Genomic DNA, 27,570 nt, shown 5'->3' with positions numbered 1-27,570 from the left:
GAAGGAGGTAGGACTCGCCTTCTCCTGCCAAATTAGGCTGTAGTCACGGAATAAGGCTTAGCAATAGCAAGCGAGGATGCCGGAAGGCACGCGTGGGGCCACCCAGCCCATGAACTAGAGCCGAGCCGCACGTCCCGCGGGAGTGGAAGCCTGAGGCAAGAGAACGGGCTGAGGTACCGCCGTTGCCAGAGCCAGCAAGGGAGCGCTGTGCCTCCGAGGGGTGGACCTAGGCGCTGGTTCGCGGGGCGGCTGGAGTAAAACTCGAGCGGCGTCCTCCGGCCAGCGCCAGCGTTCGAGGCAGCAGCTCGCGGAATAAAGGGCGGCAGCGGCGGCGCGAAGGAAGGAGAAATCGAGCGGCTCTTGCGCCGCTGCCCTCAGGATGTCCGCGCACAGCCTGCTCAACAGCGTCTTCTCGTGCTCCTCCTCGCCGGCGGCTGCCGGCAGTCCTCCACTCTGCCCCAAGAGCTTGTCCAAGCGGGGACTTCGTCAGACCCGCAGTCTGGACCCCGCCGTGATCGGCCGCTCCGGCGGGGAAGAAGGGACGGCGCTGGAGAGTTCTGGCCGCTCCGCGCGGGCCAAAACGACGAGCGGTCCTTCGGCCGAATATTTGGCGGCCTTTCCTTCGCGCGCCCTGCTGCGCCCGCCCGGCGGGGGGCAAAGCGCCTTCTCGCTCTCCGTGCCCACCACGCCCCTGGACAAGTCGCCCTCGGGCAGTTTCCACTTTGACTATGAGGGCCCTCGAGGCAAGAGGCTCACGGCGTGGGAGCTGCCTTTCTTGGCGCGCGCGCCTTCAGCCTCGGCTCTCAGCGGCGGGTACGGGGGTAGCGGGGCCAACAGCATCTTCTTTTCCCCCAGAAAGTGGCTCCAGCAGAGGAAGGGACAGCATCTGCCCAGCAGTCACGCCTCTTCCTACGTAGTGTGGAAAGCCGAGGTAGGAGCGTTGTCTTTAAAGCTTAGATTAATCATTGACCGGCCCTGTCACCACGGCGGGGTAACTTTTCAATTAGGAGCTATAGTGGAGTTGATGTGTTGAAGACTTTAAATTAAAATGTCCTGCTTTATGAACTCTGCTGACTTTAGGTAATTATCCTCATCTGGGAAAAGGAGTTGATAATCTTGTCTCAATAAAGGAGAATATTTGTAGCTCAGGGCTGAAATAAGGGGTCTTTGGTGCTCTCTAAGCTCCATGGTTGTTTTCTTGCAAAGGTTTCATTACGCAAACTGCACTGATGATGGTTATCTAGCTTGGGTAATGAAATGTCTGCAAGAAAACAACCAAGCTCAGAGAACACTAAGGATCCCTCAATTTTGCCTCAGTTATAGAACAGGTTTGTAATTCTCAAAGTACCATATATGGAACTTTATTAGTATTTGAAACTTTTAGACAAATGCATAATGATCTTTGCAATCTAAAATGGATCCAGAACAGGATGGAGAACTTTAACCTGCCAGATGTTTGTTGATTCAACAGTCTCGGTTGACATGATGAATGGGTGTATGGGTGTTGCAATTCAGCCCAAGGAAGCACAAGCTTCAAATACTGTACTTGCTGAGAATATTGTTGTCCCATGTTGAGTGAGGGAATGTTCATCCTTCTCCATCATAAGAGTCTTCAAAAACATATTTTATCAGTATCAGGTTTACCTGGATGTGTGCCTTAAATATGGATACTTCATTTTCCCCTCTTTCTACCTTTCTCACAGGTTTATTTGTTTAATTATGTTTAAACTTTATCCTGAGAGTTTAGTATGCCTGTATAAGAAAGTTTTTCTTCTTTTACCAAGTTATTCTTTCTTGTTGCCAGGTTGCATCTCTTTAGTGATGTAATGGCATGACTATGTTCTGTCCTAATTACAGATAGTTTACAAAAATAATGGATAACATAAACTTGAGTATTCAAAGAAAAACTCACCTCCCAAAGCATACAATTAATGTGCATAAATTGCAATTAGATTATTATTGTCTAGTCACACTAAATCTAGTCAAATATATACGTTGGATTTCAAAACATTATTTATTTCCAATAAACTGAGCAATAGGTAAGTAAAATTCTGCAACATAACAAACCAATAGGAAGAAGGCACCAAGATGGATAGGAGGTTTTTTTTAAAAAAAGCCATTAAGAGCAAATCACAAATCTAATGACAAAAGAAGTCAATATATAAGTGACATTTTTTATTAATAATTTGGATAAAGAGATGGGATAATCTTACCAGATTTGCAGATGACACATACAAGATAGAATAACTAATACTACAAAAACAAAATTCAATATGATAATGACAAGCTGAAGGATGCATTGAAAATACAGAATGAAAAATTAGTAGAAACATGCAGATTTAAATTCACTTTGTAATTTATAGGACATCCAAATCCACCAAGACTCTGGGCAGTTTACAAATTTAAAAGTAAAGAACACTATTAAAAGAATAAAGATAATAGACCCTCTTTCTCCACAAAAAGTGAGCCTGGAAGGGTTTAAGAAGCACAGATTAACTGCAAGAGTATGGATGATGGATTCCTGGTCAGATAGTAAATCTGAAAGAAATCTTGGAATAGAACTTGGTTGCACACTTAATGAGTCAATAATGTGACATGGATGTAAAGTATGTAAAGGACTCATATGGAAGAAGGATATGATTTGTTCTCTGAACTGTAGAGTACAAGTTACAAAATCATGGTCTTAAACTGCAGGAACATAATTTTCGGGTGTTAGCAAAAAATAGTAAACATAGTCTGACAGTGGAGTCATTTACCTCCTAGACAATGGCAGGATCCTCTTTGTTTTGAGTGTGTTTGAGCAGACCTGTATCTGGAAGGCTTTAAACTGGATTTTCTAATTTTCTGAACTCAATAATTTTAACACCATACCTGAATGGCTCATTCCAACTATGTGAATCTAACATGCTTGATTAGCTATAACTTCTCCCAGTCTCCCTGAGTTTGCACATATACATGCACCCACCAGCGCCCTTCCTCCCTGGCCTGCCTGCCTTTGCAAATATACACCCTGTGACCTCTTTCCCCAACACTCTTAATGTTTGCACACACACATGCATCCAGTAATTCCCCATTTCCCTAGCCTCCCTGCACTCGCAACATGTACCCTGTACGTTCTTTCCCTGGCCTCCCTGTGCTCATACACACATGCACTCAGCAGTGCCATGCTACCCTGGCTTCCCTGCACTTGCACACACAAGTTTCCACAATTCTCCCCTGGGTCTCCCTGCATTTGCACACACATGCATCCACTAGCATTCTCCTTTCCTGGCCTCCCTTGCTCACGTACATCCAGATACGCATGCATGCACCCCACCCCCTCTTCCTCTGCTTACACACATTCATGCATGCCCTCTTTTCTTAGTCTCTTTGCACTTGCACACATGCATCTTCCATCCTCTTGCTTCAGTCTCCCTGGGTTCATGCTACACTGCATCACTCCCCCCCCACTTGCATGTGGACTGCACAGGCCTTCCAGGCCTCCGCCCATTGTCTGGGACTCCCTCTGCTTCCTGCTTAATGACTTTGGGGTAAAACAACAACTGGGATTGCCTAGATTGCCACTGTTAAATGAGTCATGTTATCCCACACTTTATGACTGCATCACTTAACGACAGCAATTCTCTTGTCAGTTGCCATTGTAGCATTGCAATTGAGTTGTTGATTAATAAAAGTTTGCAGAACCTGCATATGTGAATTTATTTTTGTTGTTGTAAGTTGCAAAGTCGTGTCCGACCCAACGTGACCCCATGGACAATGTTCCTCCAGGCCTTCCGGTCCACTACCATCCTCTGGAGTCCATTTAAGCTCACGCCTACTGCTTCAGTGACTCCATCCAGCCACCTTGTTCTCTGTCATCCCCTTCTTCTTTTGCCCTCAATCTTTCCCAGCATTAGGCTCTTCTCCAGTGAGTCCTTTCTTCTCATTAGATGGCCAAAGTATTTGAATTTCATCTTCGGGATCTGGCCTTCTAAAGTGAATTTATTTACCATTGAGTAAAAATATTTTTTGACACAAAATTTTATCATTAGTGGCAGACAAAAAAGAACCAAGAGTTTAGGCCTATATTTATCATAAAATATAGTGCATTTCTATTACAGCAGCAGTATTGTTTCAGTAAAATAACTGGATAAAATCTATTTAATCTAGGACTTCCTACTGAGCTCTCCTTTTTGTTCGCCTCCTCTTCCTCCATTATAAGGTCAAGGGTGAATCTGCAACTTATTGGCTGAATGTGGTGCACCTACCAAAATCCTCTAGCCTGTAATTTCAAAAAGAAATATATCCACCTGGCTTGCCTGAGAAAAGGAGAGAACAGTTTGCCACATCCTTCTGTAGCCATTTTTGGCAATGCCTTCACAGCTCTGTTCACATGGGCAGAGTAAGAAGTCTTCCAGCCAGCACTGGCAAGAAGGAGAAGGAAATAGAATGGTATGGCCTCTGGCTGTGTGAAAGAAGATTGCAAATATCTGTAATAGGTAATACAGTATATGTAAGAATTTTGAACGTAAAAATATTACGAAGATGTAAATTCTTCTTGTGTTCTGCATAGACAGAATTACTTATGCATTTAGGCTAAGGATCTAATTAATTTTATTTATAAAATAAACGTAGTTCAGTTGGCCATAAACATAAACCTAAACCCTTAGTTAGGTAGAAGCATTATTTATTCAATTCAAAGGCCATCTCAAAACTGAACTTTTCATTAGGGTAGATTAGAAAAAACAAGCAGGTAGGCATTGAACCATGAGTTTAGTCTTCAGATGGAACGAGGAAGAAAGTTCAGGCATTGATGTTAAGCTCTGGAGGCTTCTGTGATTATTTCTGAACGAACATAGGGCTGAGACTTAGTCTCCATTGTGCAAAAAGGAAAATCCAGCTGCTTCCCAGACCTATCTTTATCCTTAGACAAAGCCAATAGTAGTCTCTTTTAATTGGAAAAAAGAAAAAGCAGAGTAGGGAGGAATCAGAATGGAGATTGTTTTTGTTTTGGATGATGAACTAGATTAAATGGAAAGAAGGACAATGAACTAGTTATTTATTAAAAGGTTCTTGTAGGATTTTTTAAAAAAGAAACAACTTGCATTTCTCTCTAAGTGACAATGTTCCTAAAAGTATAGAAACTTTTTAAAAGTTCTAAAATGCGTTCTTTCATTAAACATATGCTTTTTATTTGTTCATACAACTTCTTAAAAGACGTACCAGGGAAAATTATTGCTAATTATATTCCTCATCCATATTTTGTTTTATTTATTTATTTAAAACATTTCCCATCTTATATTGAACTCAGTGTGGTTCCCAGTCAGCAATTAAAACAACATAATACAAAAATATATTAAAACCATAAACATTAAAAAAAACTGGCAACAAAGTTAATCTTTCAACATAAAGTCCCTCATAAAATCTTCACTTGAAGGAAATGCTAGGTCCGTGATGGCGAATCTATGGCATGCGTGCCACAGCTGGCACGCAGAGCCCTGTCTGCGGGCACGTGAGCTGTTGCCTAGCTCAGCTGCGCATGCGCATGCGAGTCTCCTCCCGGCCAGCTGATTTTTGCGATGAGCAGGAAGCGGGGTGCATGCGGGAGATGCACGCAAATGCATGGGGGGGGAGCATGGGGGATGTGGCGTGTCCCTCCCATGGCCCGTTTTTGGGTGCAGGAGGCTGCAGGGAGGCCTAGTAGGCCCAAAACGGGGGGCGAGGGGTGGGATTCAGCCAGTTTGGACTGGTTTGGGCAAACCGGATGCTAATTTTACATCTGATTCACTGAACCGGTAGTTGCAAGAACTGGCTGGCCCCGCTCACCCCACCATGCCCCTCCCAGGAGTCTCCACATGGCCCATTTTGGATGCCAGGTAAGTGCAGGGCCCGCGTGGAGACTCTGGGAGGGTGAAAAATAGACCTCCTGGAAGTTCTGGAAGTCTGTAAACGGGCCTGTTTCCGGCCTTCAGAGGAGCCTGAGGGAAGCTGTTTTCGCCCTCCTGGAGGCTCAAGAAAAGCCTCCGGAGTCTGGGGAGGGCAAGAAATGGGCCTCCTGGAAGTTCCGGAAGTTTATTTATTTATTTATTTATTTATTTATTTATTTAATTAATTAATTAATTAATTAATTAATTAATTAAATTTCTATACTGCCCTTCTCCCGAAGGACTCAGGGCGGTGAACAGCCAGAAGATAAAACACAGGAAATACAAAATCTAAAATAAATTAAAACAAATTAAATAATTTAGGCTGAATTTTAAAATACCCCATAATTAAACAGATTAAAAATTTATGTTTAAAATTTAAATTTAAAAGAGGAGATGATTTAGGCCAGGCCAGCTTGATGAAATAAAAATGTTTTAAGCGCGTGATGGAAGGTGCGAAGATCCGGAATCCTCCGTATCTCCGAGGGGAGCTCGTTCCAGATCGTAGGTGCCCTCACAGAGAAGGCTCTCCCCCTGGGGACCACCAGCCGACATTGTTTGGCCGACGGCACCCGGAGGAGCCCCTCTCTATGGGAGCGTACTGGCCGGTGGGAGGCTATTGGTGGTAACAGGCGGTCCCGTAGATAACCAGGTCCTAAGCCATGGAGCGCTTTAAAGGTAGTAACCAAAATCTTGAAGCGCACTCGGAAGACCACCGGGAGCCAGTGCAGCTCGTGCAGGAGAGGTGTTACATGGGAGCTCCAAGTTGCTCCCATAACCACCCGCGCGGCCGCACTCTGCACCAGTTGGAGCCTCCGAGTGCACCTCAAGGGGAGCCCCATGTAGAGAGCGTTACAATAGTCCAGACGAGAGGTGACGAGGGCATGAGTGACTGTGTGTAGGGAGTCCTGATCTAGAAAGGGACGCAACTGGCGGATCAGGCGAACCTGATGAAAAATCCTCCCGGTCACGGCCGTCAAGTGATCTTCTAAAGACAGCCGTGAATCCAGGAGGACGCCCAAGTTGCGAGCCCTTTCCGTGGGGGCCAATGATTCACCCCCAATAGTCAGCGATGGCACCAGCTGACTATATCGGGATGTCGGAAACCACAGCCACTCAGTCTTGGATGGGTTGAGCCTGAGCCTGTTCCTCCCCATCCAGATCCGTACGGCCTCCAGGCACCGGGACATCACTTCAAGGGCATCGTTGGGGTGGTCCGGGGTGGAGATGTACAGCTGGATGTCGTCAGCGTACTGATGGTACTTCACCCCGAAACCACGGATGATCTCGCCCAGCGGCTTTACATAAATGTTGAACAAAAGGGGCGAGAGGACCGATCCCTGCGGCACCCCACATATGAGGGGCCTCGGGGTCGACCTCTGCCCCCCTGTCAACACAGACTGTGACCGGTCAGAGAGAAAGGAGGAGAACCACCGTAATACGGTGCCTCCCACTCCCAACTCTTCCAACCGGTGCAGCATGATACCATGGTCGATGGTATCAAAAGCCGCTGAGAGATCTAACAGGACCAGGACAGAGGAGCAACCCCTGTCCCGAGCCCTCCAGAGATCATCAACCAACGCGACCAATGCCGTTTCCGTGCTGTACCCAGGCCTGAAACCCGACTGGAATGGATCTAGATACGACGTTTCATCCAGGTACTGGGGAAGCTGTCGCGCAACCACACTCTCAACAACCTTCGCAATGAAGCGAAGGTTGGAGACTGGACGATAATTAGCCAATACTGCCGGGTCCAGGGAAGGCTTCTTGAGGAGAGGCCTCACCACCGCCTCCTTCAAGGAAGTTCCGGAAACCCCCCCTGCAATGGTGCAGGAGGCCGAGTAGGCCACACCTACCAGGGCCATGCCCATCCAGCAAACAAGCAGAGAACCGGGTGCTAAAATTTTTGAATCCCATCCCTTGCTTGCCCCCTGAGCCCCTTGCAGGCACAGGAATTCGGGGTCGCAGACACATGCACGGGGGGTTGTGTGCACATGTGCGGGGGGCGCATTGCATTATGGGTGCCGGCATGCACGCGTGCTGTTGGCACATGAAGAGAAAAAGGTTACCATCACTGTGCTAGGTCTTTGGTGCTTTTGGGAAGGTTAGGAGGAAAAGGCCTGTTGAACTTCAGGGGAACAGTATCTATAGGGTATGAGCTGCCACAGTAAAAGCATGTTTTCTAGCTCCCAATGATGGCAATGCTAAAGGGAAGAGATTAGGAACATGGCCACTTCATCTGAATTGATAAGATGGGTAGATGTCTTTAGGGAGAGCTAGTCCTGCAGATCTTGTGCCATGTAGGGCTTCTTCACTTCACTTCTAGTAGCAGGTTGTTAGTTCTGTTCAAAGGTGTGTTTTCTGTTTGTAGACTCAATTTATTCCATACATAGTTGAAATGAGCATACAGAACTCTTCTTACACTGTGAATGCATAATAATAACCACTAATAACCCTACTAGACTAATTATTTCTGCTATATTCGAGTTACTGTTTAAAAACCAAAAATTTTCATAACAGTAAAATTTAATTAGTAATGAAGTAATGAGGCTCTGAGGCTCTGAGGCTGACAGATATGTAAAGTAGCCATGACATCCATAAATACCTGAGCTTCTCCTTTTTAAAAAATAAAATAAAAATGAAAGTAACATGTATTATAACCCCTGCTTCAGACTGCAACAGTTGGAAATCTCCATCAGTCCATGCTAAATTCCAGACATTTAATAATAGTGTCAACAGTTTTGTGTGCTAGTTGCAGGCATATTCTGAGATTGTCAAAAAGAGGATTTTGGAACTGCCATCAACAATGTATCCTCACACGAAAACCAAAGAGCTGCATCTATATGTGTCCCATCTAAAATGTACTATACTTTGTAATATTCTTTTGTAAGAAATGATTGTAAATTATATTCATAAAAAAGAATTTTTGCAAGACAGTAAAATAAAACAGCTGTCTGATTTTAGAGTTTTGATCACTAATATTTCACAACAAATCTGATCAGATGTTCAGCTGTCTGTTTTTTTTTACATTGAAGTTCTTATATCAGGTAGCCTCTTTGGGGGAAAAACCAGCATACTGTTGGATTTATAATATCAATGTGAATTTTCAGCTGCTTTTTCTTTTGCAGATACAATGATCTTGAGAGAGGATTTCCCTGGTTCTTGGGGCAATTAAAAATGTCTTTATTGTGGTTAACATAAGAAGAAATGTATACAAAGTCGAGGAGGAGAGTGCATAAAATACTAAAAATGGATATTAAATTACTGACATTTATAATATATAGTGCATAAGTATAGTAAAATATTAAGACTACTGGCTAAGATAATCGATAAATGGCTGTTAATTGCAGATGAACTCTACAAAATTACATGGGAAATTTGGATGCATTCAACATTAGTTTGATTATGTTTATTATTTAATTCCATTTATATGCAGTTTCAGTTGCAGTAGAAGGCACACAACAGTATAGTGAATACAAGTTAAAAATAACAGCAAATGAAGAAAAATCAGCTACAACAAAAAGTATTAAGAAACCCTGTAAAGAGTAAGGAATATGATGTGACTAGAAATATGCCAGCTGTGTTGCTGAAATGACAAAACATATTTTAAGTCCACAACAGCCAGATAATATTTGGAAGCTGCTCAGACAGACATCTCCCTAATTCACTGAGCTATAAGTAGGTAAAGGACGTATTGTTACGAAGAAGCTCTCTAAAAATCATAGTACAAGAGAACATAAATCAGTAATTGAGCTATGCAGACTCTTAGAATCACCTAGCTGGCTAATTGGTTCCCTAATTGGGTTTTCCATATCCTGGATCCTTTATCTGAGATGTGTTGAGTCTTTTTGTAGCTTTAAGGCCAATAGCAATTGAGAAGACCATCAGTAGCATGGCAGCCTCTCCTTAGCTTCCAATATCCTGGAAACCAGAGGATTGTCAAGGTTATCAGGGTTAAATTCATGAAGTGTTAACTTTAACCATTAATTAATGTTATTATTGTCTTGTAGTCAACCCTGCTTTAGTGTGGAGGATAATAATTTGGATAATTTGCAAAAATTAATACTAGGAACAACATATTCCAGAAGTTATGTGGAACTAAATGGGGAGGTTCAGCTGCCACCCTCAAGTATTCAGCACTAGGGCTGGAATATTCTGCAGCAAAATACTGTGCCTCTGCATGGCTTAACAGCTGCCATATCAGTAAGTTAGATATCAGACTCAACGACACCATAAGGGTTATAAGTGGATATATTAAAACCAACCCAATTTGCTGCTTCTGTTCTGAACCATATAGCACTGCCAACTTTACGAAGGCAAGATGCACTAGTGACAAAATACAGAAAAATTATGAACAACTCACTTCTACCCGTGCATGCCGACCTTCCTCATTTATCAACTGGAAGACTCAAATTCAGGAATCCCCTACTGGGACTTGCATATCTGCCCAACAACTTTCCCAATGGAAAGCCAAATGGGTTGCTTAATGCCCAGACATATGAAGACATATAAAAGGTGCCAGGTTTTGAACTACCATGTCAGTAATGGACAATCTTGAATAGGATTCACACCTCATACAGTGTCTGCCGGGGCTCTTTGTATAAATGGGGCATAATATCCTCCCCTCAGTGTGAACTGCGGGGTCGCGCATCAAACTGTAAATCACGGAGGAGATGTGACAGTTCCTGGACTTCAAATAGCTTAGTCATATAGAGATATTTTCTGTTTATCCTGTGTAAAAAAAGAATATTATAGCTGATAAGATCCTTTGAGCATTTTTGGGAAGTATAAGCCACTCAATCTTGAAGCATCATATAAGACCCAACACACACACACACACACACACACACATTATAAAATATACAGAGAGTTTGCTTTTCTGTGTCTTGGAAAACCATGTCTAGATATTTAAAACACACCACTGGGATTTAGCAGAGTCATATTCTTCAGCTGTTAACATTTGGAGATTATCAAATCTATTAAGAGCAGCTAGAGAGGACTCAAGATAAATTTTAATAGTCTGTTGGTGTGCCTGCTGTTTCATAAAGAATAACTTAATTATATGCTTCTCAAGATGACTCTTCTCATGGCAAGTTTTTGTACTTCATTAAATTGCTTGAACTAGATGAAGGCATATTTAATATTAAGACATTTTGATAAATTGCTGAACAGTAAACATATCAAAATAGACTGCTGCAAAACATTGAATTTCAAAATGTTATGAATAGTTTTTAATCTGGATTTATTAATTTGTTAAAGTGGTCCTGGGAGAAATGAATCCAAATATGGAAATAATTTACGTTATTATTATCATTATATTAAGATTGTACTGAAGTTCATTTTATTATAGTATTTGTCATTAATTGTAAAGCTTGTCTTTCAGATTTCAGAACAATATGTAGAAAGATGGTACTAACACAAAGTTAGTTGGTTCATACATCCTGCTACATCATTAATCATAGTTTAGAAACCATAATGAATGTGTTCATCATTGCAAGCCAAAACCAAGACAAATATTCAACATGATGAGTGTACCCAGCCAATTTTTGTACATTTAGAGAATAAGGACACATAAAGTATTCGCCATTTATTATTGATTTGGTGTCGCTGTAGAATTTAGCAAGCAAACTATTACCAACCTGCTATTTGACTGAAAGAGGCATTTGTCAGCTAATGAAATTAAATTATGTACAGTATATATAAGGATAGTTACTAGTAGAGACAAACTTTTAAAATTTTATTCTAGAGTATGATGGGAAAAGAACTTTTAAGAGACACAAAATTACAATTAGATATTTATCTTTGCCAATAACAAATTTAACAAGGCTAGGGAAGCAAGAGATGATTACTATTCTTTTTATTTGGAACAGGGGTGGGTTCCTCCCGGTTCGGCCCGGTTCTCTCAAGCCGGTAGCAGTGACGATATGACGTCACCAAACCGGTTCTGCCCCCCCGCGCGCCCCCCACCCCCGCATTAATCTTACCTTTTATTTGGCCCCACCCCCAATCTATTGCTGCCTCCTGAGTCCCAGCTGATGGCTAGAGGGAAAAAAACTGTTGCCGCGGGGCTTCAAAGGGCCGCCCTACAGCTAATCAGTGTTAAAAGAAAACAAATGAGTAAATCGGTGCCTGCGAAAATACATGAGTAGATCAGTGCCTGCAAAAATAAATGGGTAGACCAGTGCCTGCAAAAATACATGAGTAGATCAGTGCCTGCAAAAATACATGAGTAGATCAGTGCCTGCAAAAATAAATGGGTAGATCGGTACAGCTCTGCAAGCACTTAAAAGCCTGGTAGACCAGTACCTCTGCTAAATCCTAAATAATTGTCACATATTGAGCCATGCCCACAAAATAAGCCATGCCTACAGAACCGGCAGTAAAAAAATTTAGAACCCACCCCTGATTTGGAACCCTATATCTGACATTTGAAGGAAAAATTTAAGGACGTAGTTCCATTGCTGTTGAATTTCATTTGTATATTAAAATTTATGGGTGAAGGATGTATGTGATCAAGTTTTGAATTGGGAATATCATTTACTTGGATATGGTTTTACTAGTGTCAAATAGTTAGAGCTTCATGTATTACAATAAACTTTTGAAGAAGTGTGTGCATAGGTGTGGAATTTCTGAGCAGTTAGATTAAAGGAGAATAGCTTTTGGAGGAAAGAAATGTATTTCATATTTCCTGCCCTGTTATGATAGGGAAAGGAAAATTATGGCTCTGAAGTGAACTCCTGAAGGCTAATATACCTGAATTTTTAAATCCTAGAAGTCACTGCAGCTAAAAGGATATTTGGAAGAATTTAGTTACATCAGAAAAAGTGTTTTTTCTCCCATCTAAATAAATCTCAGCTGTGGATCATCTTGACCTCAAAACAATCAGAACCTCTTAAAATATTCTAGATGCATGTGGAGCAGAGGTGGTATTCAGCCAGTTTGGGTGAACTGGTAGCGGAAATTTTGAATAGTTTGGAGTACCGACACATACCACCTCTGGCTGGCTGCACCCCACTGCCTGCCCGGTTGCCATTGGTCCCGCCCACCCTCTCGCTGCTGCCCCGTGCCCCAAAGTCTTCGCAATATCTTTTTCTTTCACGAGAAGTTGGAATTGATTGAGTGAATTTTTTTTTAGTCTCACAAACTTTTCTTTCCCTGAACACAATGGTGAGAAACACAAAGGAGCTGGAAATCAAGTAAGGAAAGAAATCCTTGGAGAATTTGTTTTCCTAGCCAGCACAGTCATGTGGCTTCCTGGCCAGGGGGGAGAGTATTCTCCCAGCCAGTCCGGCCATTCAGTTTCCGGCCAGGAGAGAGAGCATTCTCCCAAAAGCGCGGCCATGCAGTTTCCTGAGAGCATTCTCCAAGCCAGTGCAGCCAGGCAGCTTCCCGGTGCTGTGTAGGATGCAGCTGCAGTGGTGAAGCAAGGCAGGCAAGCTGGAGGCTGAGGACAGTGGGGGGTGCAGCTTGCTAGGCATTTCCTTCACCGCACTGTCCAGAGGCAGGCCGCTGGCCCCCACCATTTCCTGCCATTTCCCGCTTGCCTGCGCTGTCCGGGAGGCAGGCCACTGGCACCCACCATTTCCCACTGTTTCCTGTTTGCCTGCGTTGTCCAGAGGCAGCTGCTGGCTCCTGCCGTTCTCCATTGTGGGTGGAGACAGCAGCCAGTGTAGGTAATCCTCATCCAATCAGCCTGAAGGACTGGGTCTATCCAAAGTTTAAATCCTGCCCTTGTTGCCGGGTAGACCAGCTTTTGACTCAGTCCTTCAGTCAGGACTGGCGTGTGGTCTTTAGCTGTCTCTCTTTTAGCTGAATTTTAGCTGATTCTGATTGCTGTTGGATCTGTTTTGTTGGTGTGACTTCTCTGGACTATTCTGTGACTACGAATTTGGACATTCCTTTGGATTTTGGTGAATTTGGACTGTGCAGTGAGTGTTTCTTGTGGCTGGAGGTTTCCCCTTTGCCTCAAGGTATTTCCTCTGCAAAGGGGGTGGGAAGCCTCTCTGGACTATTGATTTGACCCTTTCCTGCTTAAAGGGGGATCGTTGGGGGCCCTTTGGAACTCTGCCTGGCTCAATCAGCCCCAGCACCCTGGTCCTTCGATTTCGGCCATTTTTCGCGCCGTTTGAATGGCGGCGGCCATTTTTTCGTTGGGGGTGCAGCACGGCTTCGTTTTCTGACTGCCTGGCTCCATTTTGTTAATTGCTGCCTAGATCGCCCACCTCCTTGCCTCTAAAGACCGGATCCTGCCACAGTGACCTGCCTGTGTTCCCCTATAGCCTGCACGATCGCACAGCCGCGCGGCGGGCCTCTCTATCACCACCTGTCAGGTGGGAGCAATATTTTTCACTTTTAAGGACTTAACTCTTCCCTGCCTTAAATCACTGGGAGAAACCTCTGAGGCCTGCTTTTAAATCGCTGGGAGAAGCCTTTAATTTAACGCTGTGTATTTGGGCAAGCTAATCCAATTGGACCCTATCTAGCCTAATTCATTTACTGATGGCCGCCATTTTGTTTTTCATATACTGACACAGTGGCCATTTTGTGGAGTTTCCATGCTCCCCTTTCAATTGCTAGACTGAACTGTTGGGTGCTGAGGGTCCCTGTGGAGTTTCTGCGCTCCCCCATTGGCATTTGATCACCCTCGTTCTCTATTCTGGTCTAATTCACCATGCCCAAAGAAGCCTCCAAATCAAAGCACGGCAGCAAGGCCGTAGCTTCCTTTACTGGCCAATCAGATGACCCATCTGTTACCCCTCCTGTGCCTGCCCAGGCCCCTATTGTGGCTCCAGCTCCACCCCAGAGGCATTATACAGGGCATAAAAAACATGGCGGTACTTCCTCTAAAGTGGAAAAGCGCTGAGATAAAGTGCTTACTAAACTTTGTGATAAGGCATGTGCTGACCGGACTTCTTCCACGAGGGTGGCACCAGTGGCGGTGGCGGATATGGGGATTGACCAGGATGACCGTCCTGCGACTCCTGACCAGCTATCACTTCGAGATTGTCCGGTGGCAATTTCCACTTCTGGCCTGTGGGGTGCTGAATCTTCTACTCCGACCGTCGTTCCAGTTCCAACCACAACACAGGAAGCAACCATCACTGTACCTGCTGCTTCTCCTGCCTTACCTGATATGTTATCTACTGACCTGTTGCAACAGCTCATTGAAGCTGCGGTGCAGAAATCCTTGGCTGCGAGATCCCTCCTTCCTAGCAGAGCCGGTTCGGTAAGGTCTGTCTCTCCTGAGTGACATCACTCTACAGAACAGATGGCTTCCGGACAGCCTTCTTCTCCACCTGTCTCTCAGGCCACTCAACCGTCTACCTTGTCTGACGTTGATGATGCTGAGGATTCCGGTTTGTCTGACGACGAGGATCTTCCGCCGGACCAACCAGTGGTGTCTGGCTTGTTCCCGCAGGCCTTATTTAAATCCTTGCTCTTTAAGGCCATTAACATGGCCCAGCTATCATCTCCAGTGGTCCAGCCCCCTGTTTCAGTTCCTCCAGGGACTCTAGATCCTATGTTTGCAGAGCCGGCTAAACAGGTCACCACAATTCCTGCTCCACCTTTAATTTTGGACACGGTCAAGCGGCAGTGGGCTTCTCCTGGCTCGGCTCCCCTGCCCTCGTCTATTGACAGAAAAAACTTTAACGTCGCTTCTGACCTGGACTCGCTATTGCAACTGCCTTCTGTAGATGCGCCCGTGGCTTCTCTCTTACCTAAAGCTAATGTCCCTGGGGGCCCTGATGAAGGATTGCGGCCTGAGGAGCGTCGTTCTGACCTGGTCCTCCAGAGGGCCCATCAGGGGGTGGCATGGGCTATCAAGGCATCTTCTACGGCTTCATTCTTCAATCGTACCACCTTGCTGTGGCTCCGCCAGCTGCAGGAGAAGCTTTCTCCGGATGATGCGCGGATTAAGCAAGACCTCAATAAGATTATTGCAGCTGTCCAGTTCTCAGCAGATTCGACTTTGAGCGCCGCCCGTTTTGCAGCAAAGTCATTGGCTTCTTCAGTGGCTGCTCATTGTTTGGTCTGGCTCCGCCACTGGCAGGCAGATGCCAGGCATAAGTGGCGGTTGGCTGCTGTTCCGTTTGGAGGGGCCCGATTGTTTGGGGATGCCTTGGACCCCTTCTTGACCGAGACTCATGACAAGAAGAAAGTTTTGGCTCCTGTTTTTCATAGGGGGGATTCCCGTTATGTACCTTATCCTGCAAGGCCTCAATCTCGGGCTTCTGACGGTGGGGGTCCTTCTACTTCTTCCGCCTTTTTCCCTCCACGGCCATTCCACAATTTTGGGAGGTCCCAGGGTTCCCAGGATAGGCTGTCCCAGGGAAAACCCTTCATGTCCAAACGGCCCTTTCGAGGGGGAGGAGGTCGTTCCTACCGGCGCCGTCACTAGTCGCATCTCTGACCCTCCCATTGGCGGCAGATTGGCCCTCTTCGCTGCCATTTGGGAGACGTCTATTTCGGATGAATGGGTCCTAGCCACCTTAAGATCAGGGTTGGCCATTGAATTCCTTTCCCCTCCCCCGAGCACCTTTGTCTGCTGCCCGATTTCTCGTGACACCGAAAGGAGGGCTCTTATGGCCTCTGCTGTTCAGCATCTCCTTTCCATCAGGGCTATCCAACTGGTCCCTGCTGACGAAATTGGGACGGGATTCTATTCTCGAGTTTTTCTGGTGCCTAAGTCCTCGGGGGGGTGGAGACCCATTCTGGATCTAAAACGGTTAAATCGGTACATGGTGTATCGGAAATTTAAGATGCAGACTCTTAAATCTATTCTTGACGGTGTTAGGAGGGGCGATCTCCTTCTATCGATCTGACTGAGGCCTATTTACACATCCCCATTCTCCCTTCCCACAGACGTTATTTGCGGTTCTGTTACGGGGGGGTTCATTATCAGTATCGGGCTTTGCCCTTCGGACTTTCGTCCGCCCCCCGCACCTTTACTAAGGTGTTGGCGGCTTTAGCTGCTTACCTCAGGCTCTCGTCGATCAGGCTCCTTTGTTATTTAGATGACATTTTAATTTTGTCGTCTTCCGCTCTCCAGGCTACCCGGGATATTCAGTTTACTCTTAGGACATTAGCTGCCCATGGTTTTTCCATTAACCTGGAAAAGAGCCATCTGATCCCTTCTACTTCCCTGGTTCATTTAGGGGCTCTAATTGACTCCTTACAGGGTAAAGTTTTTCTCTCCCCAGAGCATCAGGTTAGCCTGCAGGAGTTGGTGGTTAAAGTCGAGGGATCTCGGAAGGTCTCCCCTTATATTCTTTCCCAACTTTGGGGGAAGATGATTTCTGCCATAGCCATTGTTCCTTGGGCGCAGCTCCACGCCCGGGAGCTCCAATGGTTTCTTTTACCTTTTCAGAAGGCGGGCAGAGGCACTTCTTCCAGTCAGATCCTGCTCCCTCCGGCAGTTCGCAGATCCCTTCGATGGTGGCGGTCCCCGGCCCTTTCGGCAGGTTTTCTCTTTCTCGAGCCTGTTGTGGCCCCGCCCTCTGAGCCTGTCCCATCGGAGGAAGAAAGCTCCGAGCATGAGGAAGAGGAGTCAGCCAGGCCTCCCTCTCCAGGCCCCTCCCCTCTGGCATTGTCTCAAGTGCCGGCCGAGGGAGAGGAGACAGCTGATTCGAGTCAAAGTGATAATGACACATCATTCCTGGACGCACGCCTCCGAAGGCGTGATAAACGTTTGCAGCAGCTTGGGAGGCGTGCTAGGGATTAGAACTGAGTCACTGGACCACACCCCAGAGACCACACCCCAGAGACTATATAATAGAGAGTGGTGGTCAAGGATCTTTTGTGACGAACAAAGCAAAACCTTGGAGTCACTAAAGCCTCGTCCGGAACTGCTGGGAGGAATATTATTTCTGTTTGGACTTTCTTGAACGTTCGTATCTTATCTGTCTATTTGTGAAAATAAAGTAACTTGGCAGACGGTGTGTCTATCGCTGCCAAGTTGGAGATAAGAACTGGGTGCATTCCAAAGTGTTTCCTTAACCCTCGACTGGCTGTGTGTGTGTGTGTGGGGACGGGGACAGATCATCTTGTTCGTCACCCCATACTCCATCGTTAACCGACGATGGACCAACAGCTGCAGCAGCAGTTACAGCAGATACTGCAGGCCAATCAGCTTCTGCAACAGCAAGTAGCACAGCTAACTGCCCAACTTGCTTTGGGAAATGCTCCTGCAGCTCCACCTCCTCCCCCTCCCCGCCTGAGATGCCCAGTGAACGTGCCAGATAGGTTTTCTGGGCAGCAGGAGATGTTTCCGGCCTTCTTGGGACAATGCCAACTGTTTATGGCAATGAGGCCGGAGGATTTTCCGGATGACCGGGCTCGGGTGGCATTTGTTATCAGCTCCCTCTCGGGCACTGCCGCCCGATGGGCCACACCCCTGTTGTTGCAAGATAGCCCCTTGCTCCTGGACTTTCAGGGCTTTTTACAACACCTGCGCACCATGTTTGAGGACCCCCTCCGGGTGCAGACGGCAGCGAGGCGCATCAAGGACCTCCGCCAAGGCAAGCGCCCCCTGCAGGACTATATTGCAGAGTTCCGACTGCTAGGCCAGGATTCGGCTTGGAATGAGGTGGCGCTGATGGACGCCTTCCAGGACGGCCTTTCCGACGAGATGCAGGACGAGCTGGTTCGTGTGGAGGCGCCACCGACCCTCGACGCGCTGGTGACCCAATGCCTGCATATCGACACCCGCTTGCAACGGCGACGGCCCCGTCGGGCTCTTCTGGAACCATTGACAGCGTCGGCACCCCCGCGTTTCGCACCGACAGCGCTCCGAACCGCACAGCGTTTTGTGGCGACGGCTGAGGAGCCTATGGAGCTCGGAGCAGCCAGACCTCAACTGACGGCCCAGGAGCGGATGCGGAGACGTCAAGGGGGGTTGTGCCTCTATTGCGGCGAGGCGGGACATTTTGCCGCCTCGTGTCCCCGGAAGCGGAGTGGACCGCTCAGGCCTGTTCCGGAGTCTCGGCGTGACCTGCCGGGAAACGGGCCAGGCCTGGCCTAGGGGAAACTCTGGGTCAGGCACGTGACCATGCCCGCCGGAGTCGGCGGCTGTGGACTGTGAGCCCCCTCGGCACCTGATTTTGAACACCCGGGTGTTGTTGGCTAACCGGTCGGAGGGGCTCCAAGCGCACGCGCTGGTGGACTCGGGGGCCACCACGAACTTTATGGACCAGGCCTTTGTGGCCCATTACAAAGTCCCCTTGGTTCCAGTGGACCCTCCGTTGAGGGTTGAAACTATAGATGGGCGGGAACTCGTGGCGGGGCCCATCAAAACCGCTACCCAGCCCTTGCACCTCGCCATTGGAAACCACGAGGAGGCGATCCAGTTTTACGTAACGGCGGATCTGCACTTTCCCTTGGTCCTGGGGATGGCCTGGCTTCGGGCGCACGACCCTCAGGTGGCGTGGTCGAGAAACGCCATCTCGTTCCCGAGCCTGCAGTGTGTCGACCACCTTCGCCACACCTGCGCCGGCCAGGACGTCTCTGCCCCAAACGTCTCCTTGCCTCCGGAGCTGACGCCCTTCGCCGACGTGTTCAGCGAGAAGGAGGCGGACCGCTTGCCCCCGCACCGACCCTACGACTGCGGTGGACCTAATGCCCAACGCGCCCCTGCCTTCGGGACGCCTGTACTCCATGTCGGAGCCCGAGCTGGCCGCCTTGCGGGACTTCCTGGAAAAGAACCTGGCCCGTGGGTTCATCCGGCCTTTGACCTCCCCGCTCTCGGCCCCGGTCCTCTTCGTTAAAAAGAAGACGGGGGACTTGCGCCTGTGTTGCGACTACCGGCGCTTGAATGCCATCACAGTGCGAAATCGCTACCCCCTGCCGCTGATCCCGGAGCTGATGGAGAGGTTGCGGGAGGCCTCGATCTTCACTAAGCTCGATCTCCGAGGGGCTTACAACCTGGTGCGCGTGAGAGAGGGGGACGAGTGGAAGACGGCGTTCGGCACGCGGTACGGACACTTCGAGTATACCGTCATGCCGTTCGGGTTGACCAACGCCCCCGTGGTCTTCCAGCACTTGATGAACGATGTGTTCCGGGACATGCTGGATCGGTTCGTGGTGATCTACTTGGATGACATTTTGATCTATTCCCGGACCCCGGAAAGTCACCTCCAGCATGTCCGCCAGGTCCTGCAGCGCCTGCGGGAGCACCAGCTCTATGCGAAGTTGGAGAAATGCTACTTCTTCCAGACTTCCATAGAGTTCCTTGGGCACATCATCACCCCCGAGGGCATCGCGATGGACCCGCACAAGGTGGAGGCCTTGCGCAGTTGGGAACCCCCGCGTCGGGTGAAGGATGTCCAGCGTCTGTTGGGATTCGCCAACTACTATCGGACCTTCATCCCGGGCTTCGCCACCCTGACCTTGCCGTTGACCCAGCTCCTTCGGAAGAAGGTCCCGTTCCAGTGGGGGCCCCCGCAGCAGCAGGCCTTCGAGGTCCTCAAGCAGGCCTTCCTCACGGAGCCAGTCCTGAGGCACCCCAATCCACACCGTCCGTTCGTGGTGGAGACAGACGCGTCCAACGTGGCGATTGGGGCGGTGCTGCTACAGGCTCCGGTGGATGGCGGCACTCTTTTTCCCTGCGCATACTACTCCCGGAAACTCAACCCTTCCGAGCGCAACTACACCATCTGGGAAAAGGAGTTGCTGGCCATCAAGGCCGCGTTCGAGGCTTGGCGACATCACCTCGAGGGGGCCCGACACCAGGTGGAGGTGCGGACGGACCATCGGAACCTGGAGCACCTCACCACGGCACGGAAGTTGAACCAGCGGCAGATCCGGTGGTCGTTGTTTTTCGCCCGGTTCAACTTCCACGTCACCTACATTCCGAGCAACCTCAACCAGAGGGCGGACGCGCTATCCCGTAAGCCGGAATACTTTTGCCCCAAGGACTCCCTTCCCCCCCGGACGGTGCTGCCAGCGGACTCCTTGGCCGCGGTCCAGGAACCGGTGGACCTGCGGGCTCAGGTGCTGGAAGCGCAGCGACGGGACGACTGGTCGCAGCAGCGGAGAGCGGACGTCGGCCCCGCGTCCCCATGGACTGTGGAGGAGGGCTTGCTCAGACATCGGGGTCGGCTGTACGTGCCCACGAGTCCGCTCCGAGCCCTCGTCATGAACCGGTGTCATGACAACCCCGCGGCGGGGCACTTCGGCTTCTTTAAGACTTTGAACCTGGTGACACGGACTTTTTGGTGGCCTCGGGTACGGCACGACGTGCACGCCTACGTGACGTCCTGTGTGACGTGCCGACAGGCCAAAGCCGCGTCCGGCCCCCCTCCTGGACTCCTCCAGCCACTGCCGACACCGGAGAGACCGTGGGGAGCCATCTCCATGGACTTCCTGACAGACCTGCCCCTGTCCGCTACGTACACGACCGTCCTCGTGGTGGTGGATGCGCTCACGAAGATGGCACATTTCATCCCGTGCCGCGGCCTGCCCTCGGCCCGCACCACGGCTCGCCTGTTCCTGCAACATATCTTCCGCCTCCACGGCCTGCCGGACCGGGTGGTTTCGGACCGCGCGGCCCAGTTCACGGCCCGCTTCTGGAAAAGCCTGATGGCCGCGCTGGAGGTGCAGGTGTGCCTGTCGTCGTCGCACCATCCGGAGACTGACGGGGGCACGGAGAAGGTCATCGGCATACTGGAGCAGTACCTCCGCTGTTTTGTCAACCAGCAGCAGGACAACTGGGCCGAGTACCTTCCCCTGGCGGAGTTCGCCTTTAATAACTCCCAACACACCTCCACCCAGATGACCCCGTTCCATGCCAACGTCGGATACCATCCACGGCTTTTCCCGTTGACCATCATGGACTCCCCTGTTCCCGAGACCCGGGACTTCCTCTCAGAGCTGCAGGCGGTGCAGCAACTGGTGCGGCGGCAGCTGATCCGGGCGAAAGAGGATTATAAACGGTTCGCCGATCGCGCCCGCCGGGCGACGCCACTGCTGGAAGTAGGAGATCGGGTGTGGTTGTCCACGAAACACCTCCCCACGGACCGGCCGGTACGGAAACTGGCCCAACGCTTTATCGGTCCCTTCCCTATCGAGGCGGTCATCAATCCGGTGGCCTACCGGTTGACTCTACCCCGCTCCATGCGGCTCCACCCTGTTTTTCATCGGTCCCTCCTGGTCCCTGAGGCCCCCGCGAGCCATCTCCGCCGCCCGCCGACGCCTGCCCCCCCAGCCGCAGCCGACGAGGACGACGCCTCGACGTACGAGGTGGACAGTATCCGGGACTCCCGTTGGCTGAAGGGGCGCTTCCAATACCTCATCGCCTGGAAGGGGTACGGGCCCGAGGATTTCACCTGGGTGGACGCGTCTGCCGTTCAGGCCCCTGACCTGGTGCGGGCTTTCCACGAACAGTTCCCGTCCCGACCCCATCCCGACCGTCAGACCCGGGGGAAGGGCCCTGCGGTGGGGGATAGTGTTGTGGCCCCGCCCTCTGAGCCTGTCCCATCGGAGGAAGAAAGCTCCGAGCATGAGGAAGAGGAGTCAGCCAGGCCTCCCTCTCCAGGCCCCTCCCCTCTGGCATTGTCTCAAGTGCCGGCCGAGGGAGAGGAGACAGCTGATTCGAGTCAAAGTGATAATGACACATCATTCCTGGACGCACGCCTCCGAAGGCGTGATAAACGTTTGCAGCAGCTTGGGAGGCGTGCTAGGGATTAGAACTGAGTCACTGGACCACACCCCAGAGACCACACCCCAGAGACTATATAATAGAGAGTGGTGGTCAAGGATCTTTTGTGACGAACAAAGCAAAACCTTGGAGTCACTAAAGCCTCGTCCGGAACTGCTGGGAGGAATATTATTTCTGTTTGGACTTTCTTGAACGTTCGTATCTTATCTGTCTATTTGTGAAAATAAAGTAACTTGGCAGACGGTGTGTCTATCGCTGCCAAGTTGGAGATAAGAACTGGGTGCATTCCAAAGTGTTTCCTTAACCCTCGACTGGCTGTGTGTGTGTGTGTGGGGACGGGGACAGATCAGAGCCCCAGAGAGTAGTGGTGACAACAGATGCCAGTCTCCGTGGCTGGGGGGCACATTGTCAGGGTCAGCTCACCCAGGGTGTGTGGAACGAGATGGATGCTCGCCGTCCAATCAACTGGCTAGAGTTGCAAGCCATCTTCCTGGCCCTCAGGGCATTTCGTCAACTTCTAGCCAGAGCCCATGTACTTGTCTTGACGGACAATGTAACGGCCAAGGCTCATTTGAACAAATTGGGGGGGTACCAGGTCTAAGTCCCTATTGTCAGTGGCTTTGAAAGTTGGTCTCTGGGCGGAACGTCCTCTCGGATCCCTTCGGGCGGAGCACATCTCGGGCATCGACAATATTCAGGCGGACTGGCTGAGCCGACAACAGCTGGACAATCCAGAATGGCGCCTCCACCCCCAAATCTTCCAGGCTCTGGCCTGTCGATTCGGGACCCCAGTCGTGGACCTATTCACTACTCCTGCAAACGCACAGTTGCCTCGCTTTTTCACCCGGTTCCCACCCCCTCAGGCGGAAGCTGTCGACGCCTTCCGAGTCCCCTGGCCCCAGGGTCCTCTATACGCCTTTCCTCCAACGTCTCTACTCCCCAGAGTGATCTGCAAGCTCTTGGACGAACGGGCGGAGGTAATTCTTCTGGCTCCACACTGGCCTCGCAGAGCATGGTTTGCGGACTTGGTTTCCCTCTCTGTCGCTCCCTCCTGGCGCATCCCAATCACAACAGACACTCTGAGTCAAGGGGCAATGAACCACCCAGACCTCCCGTGGCTCAATCTGACCGCTTGGCGGTTGAGCGGTTCTCTCTGAGCACGGCTAATATTCCGAACGATGTTATACATATAATTCAGGCCTCCCGTCGGCCTTCTACTAACAGAATCTATTCTGCCACCTGGCGGTCTTTCTGTTCTTGGTGTGACAGGAATGGCGTACCTGTACTACAGCCTTCGATAGTGGACATTCTGGTGTTCCTACAACGAGGTTTTGCTGACAGCCTCTCTCCAAACACGCTAAGACACCAAATCGCAGCCATCTCTTCGGTACTTACCTGCGGGTCTCTCTCGTCTTTGGCGCAGCATCCTCTAATTCGACGTTTTCTCCGCGGGGCCACTAACTTGTCCCCTCCCGTTTTACACCGCTATCCCACTTGGGATCTACCTTTGGTCTTGGAGTCTCTCATGGGGCCTCCCTACGAACCCCTACGAACAGCGTCTCTGCGCTTGTTGTCGTGTAAAGTCGCCTTCTTGGTGGCTATCACTTCAGCTCGTCGCATATTGGAAGTGGCTGCTCTCTCCACCAGGGTGGACCTTTGCGTGTTCCACTCGGATCGTGTCATCCTCCATCTGGATCCAACCTTCGTGCCGAAAATCAACTCTGTCTTCCATCGGTCCCAAGAGCTCATCCTCCCGAATTTCTGCCCTCATCCTTCTCACCCTCGCGAACGTCGTTGGCACACTCTGGATGTTCGCCGTGCCCTTCGCATCTATATTAAACGCACTGCATCCTTTCGACGTTCAGAAGCCTTGTTCGTCTCCTTCTTACCCATTTCTTTGGGTCTCAAGGTATCTTCTTCAACTATCAGTCGCTGGATCTGGCAAACCATGGCCTCCGCCTATGACTTCCGCTCCCTGCCGTGACCGCCTCATGTGACTACCCACTCTACACGTAGTGCAGCTACGTCGGCAGCCTGGGCTATGCTGAAGATTTGCCGTGCGGCCACATGGACCTCTCCGGCTCCCTTTATTAAACACTATAAAATTGACTCATTTGCCTCTACTGAGGCAGCGTTTGGTCGGCAGGTGTTGCAGAGGGTTGTTGCTGGGGAGGCTATTTCGGACCAGCCTGGGTCCTCCCAGGTCTCGGGACAGTGAACTTGGGTATGTCCCACACTGGCTGCTGTCTCCACCCACAATGGAGAAGGGGCGTTGGTCCTACCTGATACGCTCCTTCTCGTTGGATGGAGACAGCAGCCAGACCCTCCCGGTTTTCTTGTGCCAGGCTGGTCTCGTTTTTCTCTCTCTAAATTTCTCTTATCTTGACCACACGCCGAGTCTTTCCTTAGTTTTTCGCCAAAAGCTGGTCTACCCGGCAACAAGGGCGGGATTTAAACTTTGGATAGACCCAGTCCTTCAGGCTGGTTGGATGAGGATTACCTACACTGGCTGCTGTCTCCACCCAACGAGAAGGAGCGTATCAGGTAGGACCAACGCCCCTTTTCCACCATTTCCTGCTTGCCCGCACTGTCTGGAGGCAAGCTGCTGGCCACTGCCATTTCCTGTCATTTCCCGCTGTTTCCTGTCATTTCCTGCTTTCCTGTGCTGTCCAGAGGCAGACTGCTGGCCCCCACCATTTCCTGCCAGCCTCTAAATGCCAGCTGAATGCTCTGCTCCCACGCCTTTTGCCGATGGCTTCCCGGCACTTCTTCTCCTTGTAGCAGAGCTCCTTGCCTTTTGAAATCCAGTGCCTCTTCTCTGGCTGTGGAGCCCAAGCAGCTGATCCAAGAGTGCTGGATTTCAAAAGCCAAGGAGCTCAATGCTACAAGGAAAAGAAGTGTCAGGAAGCCATCAGCAAGTATCACAGGGTGTTGCTGGAGCTGAAGAGTTGTTGCTGGGCCCAGGAAGACTCCGAGGACGCCACTTCAACTGCCTCCTCCGTAGGGGCTACCGGCTTGGCAAATTCTTACAACAGCCTGGCAGGTATGGTAGTCACCTGGATTTTTGCTCCCGGGTGGGTGGGAAGTGGGGGGGAAGAATGGTGAGGGGGAAGGGAAGATTATTTTTTTAAATAGATTAAAAAATAATATGAGGGACTTTTGAGGAGAAAGCCCTGCACATTCGTGGTGTTGGAATGGATTATATGGCAACTCCTAGTGACCCTATAGATTTTAAGTGTTGGAATTAAGCTCTTGGAAACTTTTGGAAGTATTCACTTGTGGTGGCTGAGAGCAAAAGGTATTTAATGGTAGTATGTTAGAAGTACCTTAGAATTGAAAACAACTATTTTTGGCAACAATGCTTTATGAAAATAAAAATATTGGACCCTGTTTCCACATAGTTACTTTGTAGTGCATTTTCCAATTATTTAAATAAGCTCATGTGATAACTTTTCCTACAAGCTGTTCATGTTGAGTATTTTGATAGGCTCTCTGAATTTGCAGAAAGGGTCCTCTGAGAAGGGTGGATTTGCAGTATTAAAAAAGAAGACAAGAATGGTGATTTAATGACTGATCTATATGCTCTACCAATTATCTGAGGCCTGCAGTCCTCATTTCAGTGGTGAAATCCAGCCGGATCTATCTGGTTTGTACAAACCGGTAGGGCTGGCGGCGGGAGTCTCTGCCCACCCGCTGGGATGTCATTGCATCCTGTTTTTATCCTGTGTGCATGTGCAGAAGGGGCACATGTGAGTGTAGCGAGCGTGCACGCTCACATTTCCGAACTGGTAGCGAAGGTAAGTGCATTTCACCTCTGCCTCATTTGTACCACTCAGAGGGCCAATGTATGCCTGTACATATCTCACTAGTTGCTTGGCAATTTATCTACTCCATCTGTATTTATATATTCTTCATGTCAGGTTCCAAACAAAAGGAACCTCCCCCCAAGAATGACAGCTCCATGCCGACAGCGTGCTGGAGTGACACTTCAAATATGTTTAAACTTTTAAAAAAATGGCTGACTTGCTACAAAGCAAAACACCATCCTCCAGAAAAATCATTTATTTCTTTATTTATTCTCCATTATTATTTTTATAAGTAATTTAAAGCAGCAAAGATTCCAAATATCCCTCCTCCTCCTCCTTCTCCTCCTATTTTCCCCACCATAGTCCTGTGAGGTAGGCTGGGTTGAGAGAGGAAATGACTAGCCCAAAATCAGCCAGTCAGTTGTTAACTCACTGAGCCATTTCTGAACTTTCCTGCAATGTGAAAAAGAAAGCTATCTGCAGCCAGTGTTTTGTTTAGAAGTGCGTCCACCTGTCTTGAAAAAGCAGAAAAATTATAAGGGTAGAACTGTGCTTTGCTATGGTGGACAGGGATGCATTTGTCTGCAATTCTTTAAACAAAATATGGCCTTTTCTGGGGAAGAAAGGCAGCTGCATAATCCCAGGAAAAAGGAATTTCCACAGAAGATCGTGGAGAATAATAGAGCTAAGAATCTGGGAGTTCCGGATCCAGAAGGATAGGCAGGCATTAGATAATCAACCAGACACCAGTAGTAGACAAATTAATAGACAAAGACCAGAAGAGCTCGGTGTCAATTCGCAAAGCCAGACCAGGCAAGCAGGGCAAGGCAAGACGCCCCTCGATGTGAATGATATGGAGTTCGCTATGCCCACCCAGTCATGACCAGCAAGCCACACCTGCCCAGTCACACACCCACCAAGCCACGCCCACAGAACTGGTAGTAAAAAAAATTGAATCCCACCATTGATGTGGAGGGATTATTCAGAGGCTGAATAATAGTAGACATTCTTACCTGAACCTAATCCTCATTCCAGAACTATGTTTGTTTGTTCAAATCTCTCCACTTTTATGCGACTGGGTTATTTTCCTTTGAACATTCTATTGTTTCATTGGTTTATATTGATTGAAAAGAAAAATGAACATGCTTAATTTTACAGGAATGTTTCTAAACTTTATGAGTCAATATTTTTCTGCATATTTTGGAAG

General features: G+C 48.9%; 1 protein-coding gene across 2 annotated transcripts in view; it reads left to right on the top strand.

Annotated features, from left to right (window-relative positions):
- The first annotated feature begins 379 nt into the window (after window positions 1-379).
- ARHGAP6 (Rho GTPase activating protein 6) overlaps window positions 380-27,570 on the top strand; it is a 285,466-nt gene continuing 258,275 nt past the window's right edge. For both annotated transcript variants that reach the window (XM_070943125.1, XM_070943124.1), the window contains exon 1: window positions 380-931. In XM_070943125.1, the coding sequence (XP_070799226.1) occupies window positions 380-931 (552 nt within the window). The remainder of the gene's footprint in view (window positions 932-27,570) is intronic.

This window comes from Pituophis catenifer, unplaced genomic scaffold (genome assembly GCF_029215685.1).
Source record: "Pituophis catenifer annectens isolate HBS135680 unplaced genomic scaffold, rPitCat1.0.hap2 SCAF_4, whole genome shotgun sequence".
Taxonomy (NCBI): Eukaryota; Metazoa; Chordata; class Lepidosauria; order Squamata; family Colubridae; genus Pituophis; species Pituophis catenifer.
This window is presented reverse-complemented; position numbering and strand designations above follow the sequence as displayed.